The 13,614-nt window shown below is 37.8% G+C and overlaps 1 protein-coding gene across 1 annotated transcript in view; it reads right to left on the bottom strand.

Moving 5' to 3' along the window:
- Window positions 1–397: 397 nt before the first annotated feature.
- The window catches only part of LOC126267837 (plasma membrane calcium-transporting ATPase 1-like), a 97,907-nt gene continuing 84,690 nt past the window's right edge, over window positions 398–13,614 (bottom strand). Inside the window, exon 6 of the mRNA XM_049973142.1 lies at window positions 398–484. Within this exon, the coding sequence (XP_049829099.1) occupies window positions 425–484 (60 nt within the window). The 3' untranslated portion in view covers window positions 398–424. The remainder of the gene's footprint in view (window positions 485–13,614) is intronic.

Below are 13,614 nucleotides of genomic sequence, written 5' to 3' on the forward strand. Positions count from 1 at the left end.
AGTACATATATTTCATCATATTGTAAAAAGCTATTGAAGTATTTATTCATTCACTGCACATACTACAGACACTATACCCACTAAATACCTGTTAAGGTTACAAGTAACAGACCAATCCATAAGTTAGGGTTGTTTGGCTCTTAAAAATGCTGGTCTTGAGGAAATGAAATATTGTTACCAAAAGTGAAATTTTGAGCAGTCAAAAGCAAATACTGTGTAGTAAATTTCAGCATGCTACATCTTATTATAGTTTTAAGCTTAAGTTTATAGAAAGACTGCTGGTGTGTGTTTCGGAAAGAACTGTATTTATCACTTCATAAAATAAGAAATGTTTAAGAGTTTAAATACAAATCTGTATTTACATTCCAACCACATTCACAAAATGCTATACATGTTGGGAAAAGTAATCCATTGTCAATTCACTTCACATCTTCTGCCGTAGGTCTGGGTATACTTTTCCATGTCTTTCAGACAATACATCAATCTGTAAGAGGAAATAATAAAAAGATAAATAAAAAGAAATAAAAGTTATGACTGATTAATCAATAATAATACATAATATTAAAGTAGATCACTCCCTAATGTTCTGAAAAATTTTGTTTGTTTGGTCATGAACCAGCTTTATGTTTCATCAACCTGGTGATGGCAGAATATTAGCATTTATTACCTATTTAACACTGTTACACTCTTCTGTTAAGAACTGACAGAAAATTTAGTTAATGTTAATAGTAGATGACTTTCTTTGCCATAGACATTAGTAGATAATAAAATGTTGTTTCAGTTGAAAATTAGGTTCACTGACCATGTTAGAATTGTAAATTATTTTTATTCCACCAATAAATCAAAACATACTATTTCCTTTACCTGCAACTATGGTGTGGTTTTGTTCTGCTTCATATGTTCAAATAATCTAGTCCTAAATGTATTTGGTGAGATAACTGACTCCAGTTTTGTTCTATAACTCTGTTGTGCAATAAATTGTGGTACATAAAATTTTACTTTCCTTATGACTAGAGGTGGAAGTCACTCTTTCCACGAGGTATATGGTTTTGCCAAATGTGACTCAACACAACTAAAATATTTATTACGTAACATTTCGTTGAAGATACTGATGATGTGTGCAATGGGGCCATATAAAACCGTATTGTGCATGAACTGTAAAACTGTACATCAAGCCAAGTATGTAAATGACAAAGGAAGCACAAAACACTATGGTGGTGCAAAAGATGTAATTAGAAGCATCCTGCGATAAAACTTTAGAAGGAGATTAGAGATTTAAAATACCAAGATTTTAAAACTTTCATGACAAAATCCTTGAATTCTACAATAACAAAAGCTCAAATATAGACGTAATTTCAAATGGAATTATGAAAACTTGTCCTTATTGCTGTATGAACTGCCTCACTGACAAAGGTAATTTTTCTGTACAGATTAAAATATATAACTGTTAAATCTTTTCATAAGAAATGGGACAGGGAAGACTTGAATAATTATTATTTAGTTTCCTTACTGATATCTTTATTGAAAATATCCTACTCAAACATAGTCTCACATTTCTGTAGAAACTATGTATGTACTGAGAATTTCTAGGTTGGAATCCTGAAGGAATGTTCAAGTGAGGATGTTGTTTATACACTCACTCACTCAAAAAATATTACAAGCCTTAAATAATAAAATATCCCCAGTTGGTAATTTTTTATCTTCCCAAGGTGTTCGATCTTACACTCTCAGAAAAAGATTCGTTTAGGGGAATTGATGTTTTATGGAACTGTTGGCTTGACACACAAATATCTTGAATCATACTTAACAGACAGAATGCAAGAAGTTGTGCTCAATAATACAACCAATGTTGGAAGGGTAGCAAATTTTAGTGACCGAGGAGAAATAACAAAAGGAAACCCCAGAGGTTTCCTGTTTGTGTCCACTCCCATTCCTTATGTAATATATGAATGACCTCCCACTTAACATTCAACAGCTGGATCTGGTAATTTTTCCAGATGACACTAGTGTTATGATAAACCTTATACAGAGAAGGCTACAGAAGAGATTGTTAATGACATCATTCAAAAAATTATTAAGTGGTTTTCTGAAAATGGACTCCTCCACAATTTTGAGAAAACATCCTATATTCAGTTCTATAGAAGAAATAGTTTCATACCGACAACTGATGTAGCATATGAATTTCAGTCATTAAATATGATATATTGCTCCAAATTTTTGCTCTCCTTGTAACCGGAAAGAGATGAATCAATCTCCTGACACATTTTACATACTTCACTCAGTAATGTCTTAGAGAATAATTTTGTGGGGTAATTCATCACTTAGAAAGTACTCATTGTACAAAATGAGCAATAAGAATAGGTGGTGTTCACCAGCAGTCATCATGTAACCTTGTCAAATTGCACCTTCAAACCTGTTACAGCACCATCAAAACACATATTTTTGGTGATGAAATTAGTCCATCACAACTGAGAATACCAATGCAACCAGTACCTACAACACTAGAGGAAAAAACGTTCTTTATTACCTATTATCTATTATTAAAGCTGTAAGTAGCTCAGCAAGGACTCAGCATGCAGAAAAGGAGAGAGAGAAAATAAGTTTTTAGATATTGTTGCAGAGTAGGACCAAAAATGGTGTTACTTAAGGTTAACACAAGTCATGTATACAAATCCTGTAAACTGAGTCATTTCACATCATTTTGATAAAATAATTAGTCAAATGGTCTATTGTACAGGTATCTAAGAGATCCGTTGAGCTCATAATATACTCAGAATCAAGAGCTGAATAAAACCCAGATGAATGTCCTGAAGTATTTAAAAAGATGACTAAAATAAAATACTCAAAAACCTTCTGCATTACCTTTGTGGTGTTCACAGGTTGTGTTAATTAAATGATACCTTCTTTTTCAACATGCTTTCATACACAGAGAATGAGTATGTAAAGCCACCTGTGTAATCAAAATACTCCACGATTCTCAGTACACTTTGGTAGGGAACACTGTCTGACCATCATGAATATCACAGCTTCTGTATATTTTTGTATCTGACAACCTGCTTCAAAAAGGCATTTTAAGTTTGAAACACACTCACATTTTCACTTTATGAGAAGAAAATTTGTCTGCATGGGCAGTTTTGTACCACATTGCTATAGACAATAGTGACATTATTCAAATATTCCATTGTCATTAAACACAAAACATTTAAAATATTTCTCATAATGGTCATCTGCAGTTAAAAACATCAGCTGATGATTGCAGCCCAAAGTTTATTGTTCATGTGTACACTGGGTAGAACGAAATATAACTGCACACTGCCTTTCCCGAGGCAAGCAGGAAGGCAGCATTGACAGAGACTCCACAGAACCACTTCTGTAAGATCAATATAGCCACTAGGCATCCATTAAAAATAACAGTGCCAACAGCCCAGCATGGTGGTATGCAAAGAAATTGGCCAAGGTAACAGCTGGAATAGAACATGGCTCAATGGCATCTGACTCTTCTCTTCATTGAGTGCAGGATACACCTGAAGGTTCTTAATTGTCATGCCAGAGTGGGAAGGTGGTTAGATACTAACCAATGTCTCATGCATGTAGTTCCACATGTTCAGCAGGAAGGTTGGTCTGTCATTTTGTATGCCAGTATCATATACAGAAGTCAAAATCCAACTGAGCATGCTAATATCACTTGAAAATTTCTAAGCATCATCATAGGAAACCTACCCATGTTGTAACAGAGCAGTTTGGGAGAATTCTACATATTCTTACGGTGCACCTAATATAAATATTGCTTTTTTCTTTGTCTGATCTGATTTTGTTAAAAGTACACATACATTAGTTACTCAAAGCATCCAGTTTGTTATTCACTACATTATTTTATGTGCTGTTTACCACTGGCTGATGGAACCAGTATAGATAGTTCAGCTGAAATTTTAGGGGTATTCATGATTTAAAGGGGTATTCATGATTTCGTATACCTGCAAATAAACTGAAGGTGAAAGTTTCAATGAAGAAAGAGCTGTTTGTTTTAGGATAGGTATAGCTTACTTGGAGGCTCTGTTCTTGTCTTTTAACAAACATTTTCATTTGCATAATAGACATACGTAAGGATGATCCATGTTAAGTAATAGAGAGTGCAAATACCATGAACCTACACTTTACTGCTGGGCAAAGATACATCAGAGAAGATGTGTACACAATAGAAGCTCAGAATTGACTAATTCAAAGTTTACAATAGCACTGGTCAAAGAGTTTCCTCATGTTGCATCACACAATCACTGCTAGCTCACCACAGAGTCCCCATTCTGGAAGTGTGGAACGCGTGGGCATTGGATGGTGCTGCTGTGGCCTCATCTTCATCTTCACACAGGTACACATGAGCAGTCAAACCATGGCTGGCTGCTTACATAGAGGTGCATCTGGATCATTTCTTGCTGTGTTGAGTAGATGGAGTGTGCAAGTTCAGTAGCAGTCAAAAATACAATATTGCATGAAGTTAAGTAGCCGATGAGGTTGTCTGAAATGGGAAGGGAGGTTGGTGTTGGTGACTGGCAGAAGCTGAAGTAAGAGAGGCAACAGTGCTTTAGCAGTGCACATGCCTTATGTCACTGGTGAAAGTAGGAACTGGATGCATTTTTTAGCAGACATAGCCATGAGAACTCCGTCTTCTGAAAAGGTGAAGTGATGCAACCTGCATCAACATCTGACAAGAGTCTGTATCATGGGGAAAGTTTTCCTGGAAGTGTGCCATCATTGACAGTTCATGAACGTCTTGTCCTTCCATGATGAGAAGGTTGTTGATTAGTTTGAGTGAGATCTCCTCAGGTTATAACTGGCACAAGTCTTCTGATGCTATAATTTTGATATAGTCCTGGTCAATGTGTGGAATGTTATGTATGTGGATAGTGCTACTTCCAGAAGTGTCAGTGGCATCAAGTAGAGTGCACACCTTTTTAAGTCTGTGACCATAACAGTACTTGGTTTGTCATGCAGTAAAATGTCAGATGTGTTGTTGCCCCATATAATCGTTATACGTGGGCTGAGTTGGGTGGCTCTAATGCAACTCAGAGTGTATTATCTCACAGCAGAATGTGGTCATAGTCCTGCAGTGCTTTATGTATGATTATTTTCTGGCAGTTAGGTGTCTGTGGGGGTGGTATCTTCAGGTATGCAATATGTTGCTTGACTTTTTAGACAGCTGTACAGTTCTTTGTCTGTAGGCAGTTTCAATAGCTTTGCAAAGTCTGCCAAAAAGTTCATAGTTCTCTGCAAAGGCGTTCTCTCAGAGATGTGTAGAGATCTTTTTTATAAGCTGAGCATATGCCTAAAAGAATCCATGGCAGGGTATCTTTCCATTCCACTCCATGACACATGAAAGCTCTTTGAAGTGTGTAGTGTCAATACTGTACTTGTCCATCACTTTTCCACTGGTAAGATCTTGTTTGGAAGCACTGTATGCCACAAAAGTGAAATGTTTTGGTAAGAAGTGCTGACTCAAATTGTCTACCTTGATTTGTCATTACTGTGGTGAGGCAACCAAAACAGGAGAACCATAGACTGAGAAATACTTTTGCAGTGGCCTCAGCCATTATGTCCAAAATTGGTAGCCTTGACCTAGCATGTTACTCTATCAATAACTGAAAGAACGTGTCATTAACCATTTGAAGCAGGTGATGGTCCCAAGAGATCTAAGTGGACATACTGAAAATGGCCTTTAAGAGTAGAATAACAGTCATGTTGTGGTTGTGCATGCCATCCTACTTTACAGCATTGGCATGTAACACACGCTTGTGCCCAAGTCTTTTTGACATTTCACCATCCAGAGCAGTCTGTGACAATCTGTATTGTAGGTTGGATCCCAAGGTTTGATAGCCCATGTAATTTATCACAATGTGTCAGTAGTAGATGATGGCAGGTTTGTGAGACAACACATAGTAATTGTGTTGAACAGCGTTCAATATGCAACCCCTTCGTGTTATGTGTCAATATCTACTAAAAGAGCATTCATATCTGAAGGGAAATCAGCCTGAGCACTATCCACTCTGTGAAAGTGTCAGGCATCTGTCTTAAATTGCACAATGTATACCACATGGTAGAATCACCATGGGCAGAAATCTTTTACTGGGTTTCAAATAGAATCCACATGAGACATTTTGACTATCAAAGTTCTGCCCCCAATATCATATTCAAAGTACTACATGTCTTTGTATGCTGCCAAAGTTCCCTGCCATATGGCAGCCACTTACAGCGCGGATCTGTCAATTTTTGGAAAAGAAACACAGTGGCTTTTATATGCCTGCTACTGACTGTTGGAAAGAAACATAAATTGCAAAATAATCTGCATCAGATGTGGCTGTCAGGTGTACAGTTAGAAGTGGATGTGCAAGAAATGTGGCTTAAGAGAGGCATTTTTTATTTTCTTCAAATTCATCTGTGGGTTCCAGTTAATATTCGTTTTGCATGAGATGTGCTTGCCTGGTAATGCATTTGTTACATGTGCGTTGATGTTAGCTACATTAGACAAGAGCCAACAATAAAAATTTATCATGCTGAAAACTGGCTTAATTCGTGAAATGTCTATGGTTGCAGTAGGTGATGAATGAATTATCACATTGTGATATAGGCTGCATGCCATTACAGAAAATTAAATGGCAAAGGATGATAACCTGAGAATGCCTCAGCTGATACTTGTCATGGCTGACAATGATGACAAGTTTGTGAAAAGCACCAAAACTATTTTGAGATGATCATCATGTTCCTTTTTGTGAGCATAGAAGACAACAGTACGATCCAGGCTAGTGTATCAGAAGGGAAATTTAAATTTTTGTCAAGTCTGCACTGCATTTTTATGTCAATAAAACACATAGAGTTATTTCTCAAGTCCAAAATGGGTGATGACATATTTTTTTGTAATGTCATGTGGGTTAAAAGGGTTCTGCAGATATGCTCTGTTACTACCCAACAACCTCAGCACTAGCGTAGTTCTCTTCAGAGAGGTAAAGCATTACCTTCTGTATGTCGAAGTATTGCTGGGCAATTCACCGAAATTCTATTACTGATAATGGGAAGTCTCACAGTACCTGTTGGTAGTATATATATGCAATGACAGAATTGACAGTCTGTGAGCTGGATTCCATAGTAATTGGATGCATGAGGGATGGTGGGGCACTGGTGATTCCTTTCACAGAACGTGTGCTGCTTTTGTGTGGAAGAATTTCACATCTCACTTTGGGAGAGAGATGAAAAAGTCTTAAAAATTCAGTCCTAAATTGTGCTTCATTTATGTCGGTGATGAAAAACTGCCAGAAGTACATGTCTCTGAGCTGAAGCTCTAGGTTTGAGATGTGGTTCCGGACACTGTAATGTGTGACTTGTTCACTGCTCAAAGTTTGAAATGCAGATGAAGTTTTTCCTGTCAGTGGTAGTTCATGTGGAATGATGCTCATCTCAGACCTAACATCAATGAGAACATGATGATTGTAAGTGTGTTGCAGGACACTAAATCTACTGCCATGTGCAGTGAGATTGGCTCACTTGTCGAGGCAATAACACACTTGAATTGGTGCAACTATCCAGAGCACCTAATGTGGATTGTTCTTCCCATTTGGGTAGTTGCAGGGAACTGTGAAGTTGCAAGCTTTATTGCCCAAACATGCATGAGACGAGCAGAGGCATGGTTGCATCTTACTGCCAGCAAGTGAAGGTTTTTGTCTGCTGGTCATCTGTTTGTTTTGAGTGGTTAAACTTTGCTGACTGGTGGGTGGGGTGACATCATCATCAGTGACATCCACATGCACTCGGTATTGTTTGGTAGCCTGCAACTACATGTCACAACATGCTTCCTGACTGGGAAAGATTGGTCATTGTTATCAGTTGAATTAATGCACTGTTGATGATCTAATGCTGCAAGAATTTTGTCTACTAAAACTAATGTTACTTCCAATGGTTTATGCTCATGTAAGATCATGCTAGTTATAACACAGAAGGTGACTTTATAATTCAGAGTGTCTACAAGTGGTGGTCTGGCTTGAGTGCTATGTCAATTAAGTGTCACAGAAGTCTCCACAGCTGAGGAGGCATTTTGATGCCTAAACAGTTGTGATAAATAACTTGATGCAGTTGCTGTTCTGGTATTCAGGCAAGATGATGAAACAGTGCTGTCATCACTACATCATCTTTGTTAGTAGCTGGGGATGACAATATAAAATCACTTATGAGGTTGGCGTGATCATCAACATGGCACAGTAGGTAATATACTTGCAGCTATCATCAAAAACACCATGACTGTTGTAAAGGGACGCTGTCCACTAACATTACCTTTCTTCACCAGAAGGCATCGATACCGAAAATACTTGCTACCTTTAAAACAGGTTAATATTTTCTCAGCTGTTTTTCTAAAAGTATTTCATATGTTTTTGTGCACAATGTGGAATATTTCAGGCAAAAATGAATAAAAAGAAATTTATTTTCTTTGTTACAATTTATATGTACTAACTCTGTTTGTACAGTTAAAATTACTGTTATTTTAGAAATATTTGAAAAATTACTCTTCTTTTAGAAACATTTGAAATTATGAAATATTTGGCACACTTAAAATTTCTATTATTAATTTCACAATCTGGCACTAATTATTAAATTTATTTCTAGATTAATTTATAAAATAACAATGGAAATTAATAGAAAGGCATTTGCCAACAAAATTTGTGAACTCTTCAGAATATTGTTGGTGCTGTGGAGTGAAGTAGCAGTGGGTATGCCTCTGAAGTGCTTGTACATGTTTTTAATTAAGGCAGTAACTACGTAATTTTTGTTTTGAAAGTGGACATTGTAAAGACAGTATTATACTGAAAAATGTGATGTAATAAAAATTACAGAAACAGAAATTACGGAGCAGGCATACTTCAACATTATCATGTCATTTGGAACCTACAATGTCAAGAATGTCAACCTCAAGAATAAACCCCTAGCTGTGGAGAACTGGAGCTAACTAAGGGAAAAGAAGATGAGTAAAAAGTTTGTTGTAAATCTTACTGTCTTGAAGCTTATTAAATAGAGTTTATTTTGAAGAGTGACAATCAACAAATGATGAGAGGGAGGGGTAAGATTCTACTGTGGAGAAAGTCCTCAGTAAGAATGAACTACCTGTCTGGTTGTTATGGGTGAGAGGGTGACAGATTGGGTTGTGAATTAAGGCACACAACACTGCTGTTAAAGTTCTGGAGTTCATGTAGCACTGCAGCTGGACAAAAGGTGTCAACAGATGAGCTCTTTTGTGAAAGCTGCAGTGTAGAAAAGAAGGTGGGAAGGTGTGACATAAATGAATGTCACCAGTCAATGTCTGTCCGTGGCGGTATGTTCAAAGGTGTTATTGGAAGAGCTGCATTCGTTGCTAAAATTTTGCATATCAGTAACTAGTGAACATTGTTAAATTCCATGGTGGCCATTGTTCATATCATTCGAAATGCACAAGAAAATGCCACTTTCACATTTAACAACAAGTAAGAGTTGGCCCTGCTGATGTAAAGTGCTGAAATCAACAGCTTGTAAGTCAGTGCCTCGTATTTGCTAGTCTACAGCACTAAAGGTTGTAAGATGGCTCCATAGCTGTAGCAAACATGATGAGTCAAAAACATAGAAATTTTTTTTGCTGATAATGTCATTTGATGAGGTGTCACCAATGTAGGAAAGATGCTATTGAGGATGCTCCAGGTGAAATAATAGAGAGCATGACTACCGTGAATCAACATTTTATTTCTGGGCAGAAATACGTCAGAGAACAAGCATATACTACAGAACCTTGATTAGATTAGATTAGATTTACTTTAATTTCAATTGATCCTTAGTGAGGATGTCCTCCAGGATGTAGAACATGTCAGAAAAACAACAATACATGACAAATATTTACAGCTAAAACAAATAAGCTAATGTAGTTTCCACAGGTCCCAAGTGGAGTGATGGTCACTCATTTACTAAGATTGCATTAATGCACTGAATTTAAAATTTAAAAAAATGTTTTATTTATTTATAAGGTAATAAAGATATAATAAAACTACTACAACACTTATTTACAATGAACACATTACTGCACTGAAATGATGCAGAAGTTAGATTGTACTTTAGACACATATCAAAAAAAGTTTTACATCACCTCAGATCCAAGAGTTTCAGAACCTGTACAGAAAATTGGAATAGAGATCAACATAAACATCATTTGTGCCATTTTTATTGCTCATGAAAATCACACATTGCTCGTTGTGCCACCATACAGAAAGACCTTCAGAGGTGCTGATCCAGATTGCTGTACACACCGGTACCTCTAATATCCAGTAGCATAGTCTCTTGCATTGAGGCATGCCTGTATTCACCATGGTGTCCTATCCACAAGTTCATCAAGGCACTGTTGCTCCAGATCGTCCCACTCATCAATGGTGATTCAGTGAAGATCCCTCAGAGTGTTTGATGGGTCACGTTGTCCATAAACGGCCCTTTTCGATAGATCCCTTGCATGTTTGTTAGGGTTCATGTCTGTAGAACATTTTGTCTGCTCTAGTTGAGCGATGAGATTATCCTGAAAGAATTCATTCACAAGATGTGCACGGTGGGAGCACGAACTGTTGTCCATGAAGATAAATGCCTCGCCAATATGCTGCCGATTTGGTTGCACTATTGGTCAGAGGATGGCATTCACATATCGTACAGCCATTATGGCGCCTTCCATGACCACCAGCACCATACTTCGGCTCCACATCATGCCATCCCAAAACAGTAGGGAAGCTCCACCTTGTTGCACTCGCTGGACAGTGTGTTTAAAACGTTCAGCCTGACCGGGTTGCCTCCAAACATGACTCCAATGATTGTCTGATTGAAGGCATATGCAACACTCATCAGTGAAGAGAACATGATGACAATCCTGAGTAGTCTATTGGGCATGTTGTTGGGCCCATCTGTACTATGCTGCACGGTGTTGTGGTTGCAAAGATGAACCTTGTCATGGATGATGGGAGTGAAGTTGTGCATCATGCAGCGTATTGTGCCCAGTTTGAGTCGTAACACAACATCCTGTGGTTGCACAAAACACATTATTCACCATGGTGGCATTTCTGTCATGGTTCCTCTGAGTCATAATCCTTAGGTATCAGTAATCCACTGCAGTAGCAGCACTTGGCAGCCTGAGCGAGGCAAGTCATCGACAGTTCCTGTCTCTCTGTATCTCCCCATGTCATAACAACATCAATTTGGTTCACTCCAAGACACCTGTACACTTTCCTTGTTGAGGGCCCTTCCTGGCACACAGTAGCAATGCAAATGCGATTGCACTATGGCATTGGCCTTCTAGGCATGATTGAACTATAGACGTCATGAGCTGTGTACCTCCTACCTGGTGGAATGCCTCGAACTGATTGGCTGCGGACCCCCTCTGTTTAATAGGTGCTGCTCATGTATGGTTGTTTACATCTTTAGGCAGGTTTAGTGACATCTCTGAACAGTGAAAGGGACTGTGTCTGTGATACAATATTGACAGTCAATGTCTATCTTCAGGAGTTCTGGTAACCGGGCTGATGCTAAAGTTTTATTGATGTGTGTGTCTATATATATGAAGACACACACACAAAATCAGTTGGTCCTACACAGAAATTCATCAATGATGTAGAAGGAGTTGGCCACCAATAAATCCTTTAGATTTCTCTCGAACTGAATTTGTTTTGTTGTTAAGCTTTTTGTGGTTGTTGGCAAGTTATTGAAAATGTGTTTTCCTGAATAATACACAACTTTGTACAAGAGTAGGCGACTTTAAATCCTTATGAAGAGTATTCTTATTTCTAAGTCCCCAGCTCGTGGTCTCGCGGTAGTGTTCTCTCTTCCCGAGCATGGGGTCTTGGGTTTGATTCCCAGTGGGGTCGTGGATTTTCTTTGCCTCGTGATGTCTGGGTGTTGTGTGCTGTCCTTAGGTTAGTTAGGTTTAAGTAGTTCTAAGTTCCAGGGGATTGATGACCATAGATGTTAAGTCCCATAGTGCTCAGAGCCATTTGAGCCATTTTTTCTTATTTATGGTGTAGATTACATGAACTCAGCTGTTGGTTTGAAAAAGTGATATATTTTTAATAACAAATTTCATTAAGGAATAAACACAGGGTGTACATATTGTCTGGGAACACTCAATTATTTATTGCACAAGAACCAAACATTTTGCAGATATGATATATATGTCTTTATGAAGAGAAATCCTGAAAGGTTTTTTTTTTTTTTCACCACCACAGTGTAGTTTGGTAATGTCCCGATAGTCAGTGCTAGTCACAAACATGGCGAGTTCAGGTGCAGCGCAAGATGTTTCATAAATGGCCTCCCTGATCACCATATCTCACTTTGCATGACTTTTCTCTGTGGGGACACAAATATCTAGTGTATGTACCTCCTCTACCACATAATGTAGCAGAGCTCTGTGAGAGAACATGGGAAGTGACTACCACAGTCGATGATGCCATGCTGGAATGGGTAAGGCAAGAATTAATTACTGTATTAATGTCTGCTTCATCAGTCATGGTTCGCATATCGAATGTTTGTAAAAAAACTCTCAGAGTTTCTCTTCAAAATGCAATACGTATGACATCAGTACAATGTTTAATTCTTGCGCAATAAGTAGTTGAAAGTGTTCCCAGACCTTATGTACACCCTGTATATTGGGAAGCAGTAGTTAGTATGCCTAGTTCCCTAGACAGGAATCTGCTGGATTTTCTTGAGTTCACGCCACATATAACTCTTATTGCATGTTTCTGTGCCCAAAAAACATTAGCTTGGCTTGATGAATTACCACAAAAAATAATACCATATGACACTATGGAGTGAAACCCTAAGCATAGTATGCCAGATTTTTCATTTTTATATCCCTTGTGTCTGACAGATTTTGCATTGCAAATAGAGATTTGTTTAGACGCTTCAGCAGCTCTGTGGTGTGCTCTTCCCAGTTGAATTTATTATCAAAACTTGACACTGTCAACTTCTTCTGTCTGCTTGTCACCATGTATTAGGCATATATTTGTGGGACACCCCTAACAAGTTCTGAACTACTTGTAGTGTCCTTTTTCATAGTTTAGTGACAAAGAATTCACTAGGAACCAGTGATTAATGTCCACAAATATTTTATCACCTGATCTTTCTAAGACTACACTTGATTTGCTATTTATTGCAATGTTTGTATTATTGGCAAACAAAACAAATTTGGCATCTGGTAATGTTACTGAGGAAAGGTCATTGATTTACACTAGAAAACGTAAGGGCCCTAAGATGGAACCTTGTGGGACCCCACATGTAATAAACTCCCAGTTGGATGATGCCCGATAGCTTAATACATGTCTCTTTCCTCATAACACCCGTTGTTTCCTGCCAGAGATATAAGATTTGAATCATTTTGCAGCATTTTCTAATTTACTTAAAAGGATACTGTGATTTATACAGTCAAATGCCTTTGACAGAGCAAGAAATATACCAGGTGCCTGCAGTTTTTTGTCTAATGAATTAAGTACATTTTTCACTGTTAAGTGTGGATAGCCTTCTCAATATCAGAACCCTTTAGAAATCTGAACTGCGACTTTGACAGTATGTTATTTGTGATAAAGTGGT

The sequence above is a fragment of the Schistocerca gregaria genome, chromosome 4 (genome assembly GCF_023897955.1).
Source record: "Schistocerca gregaria isolate iqSchGreg1 chromosome 4, iqSchGreg1.2, whole genome shotgun sequence".
In the NCBI taxonomy this organism is placed as follows: domain Eukaryota; kingdom Metazoa; phylum Arthropoda; class Insecta; order Orthoptera; family Acrididae; genus Schistocerca; species Schistocerca gregaria.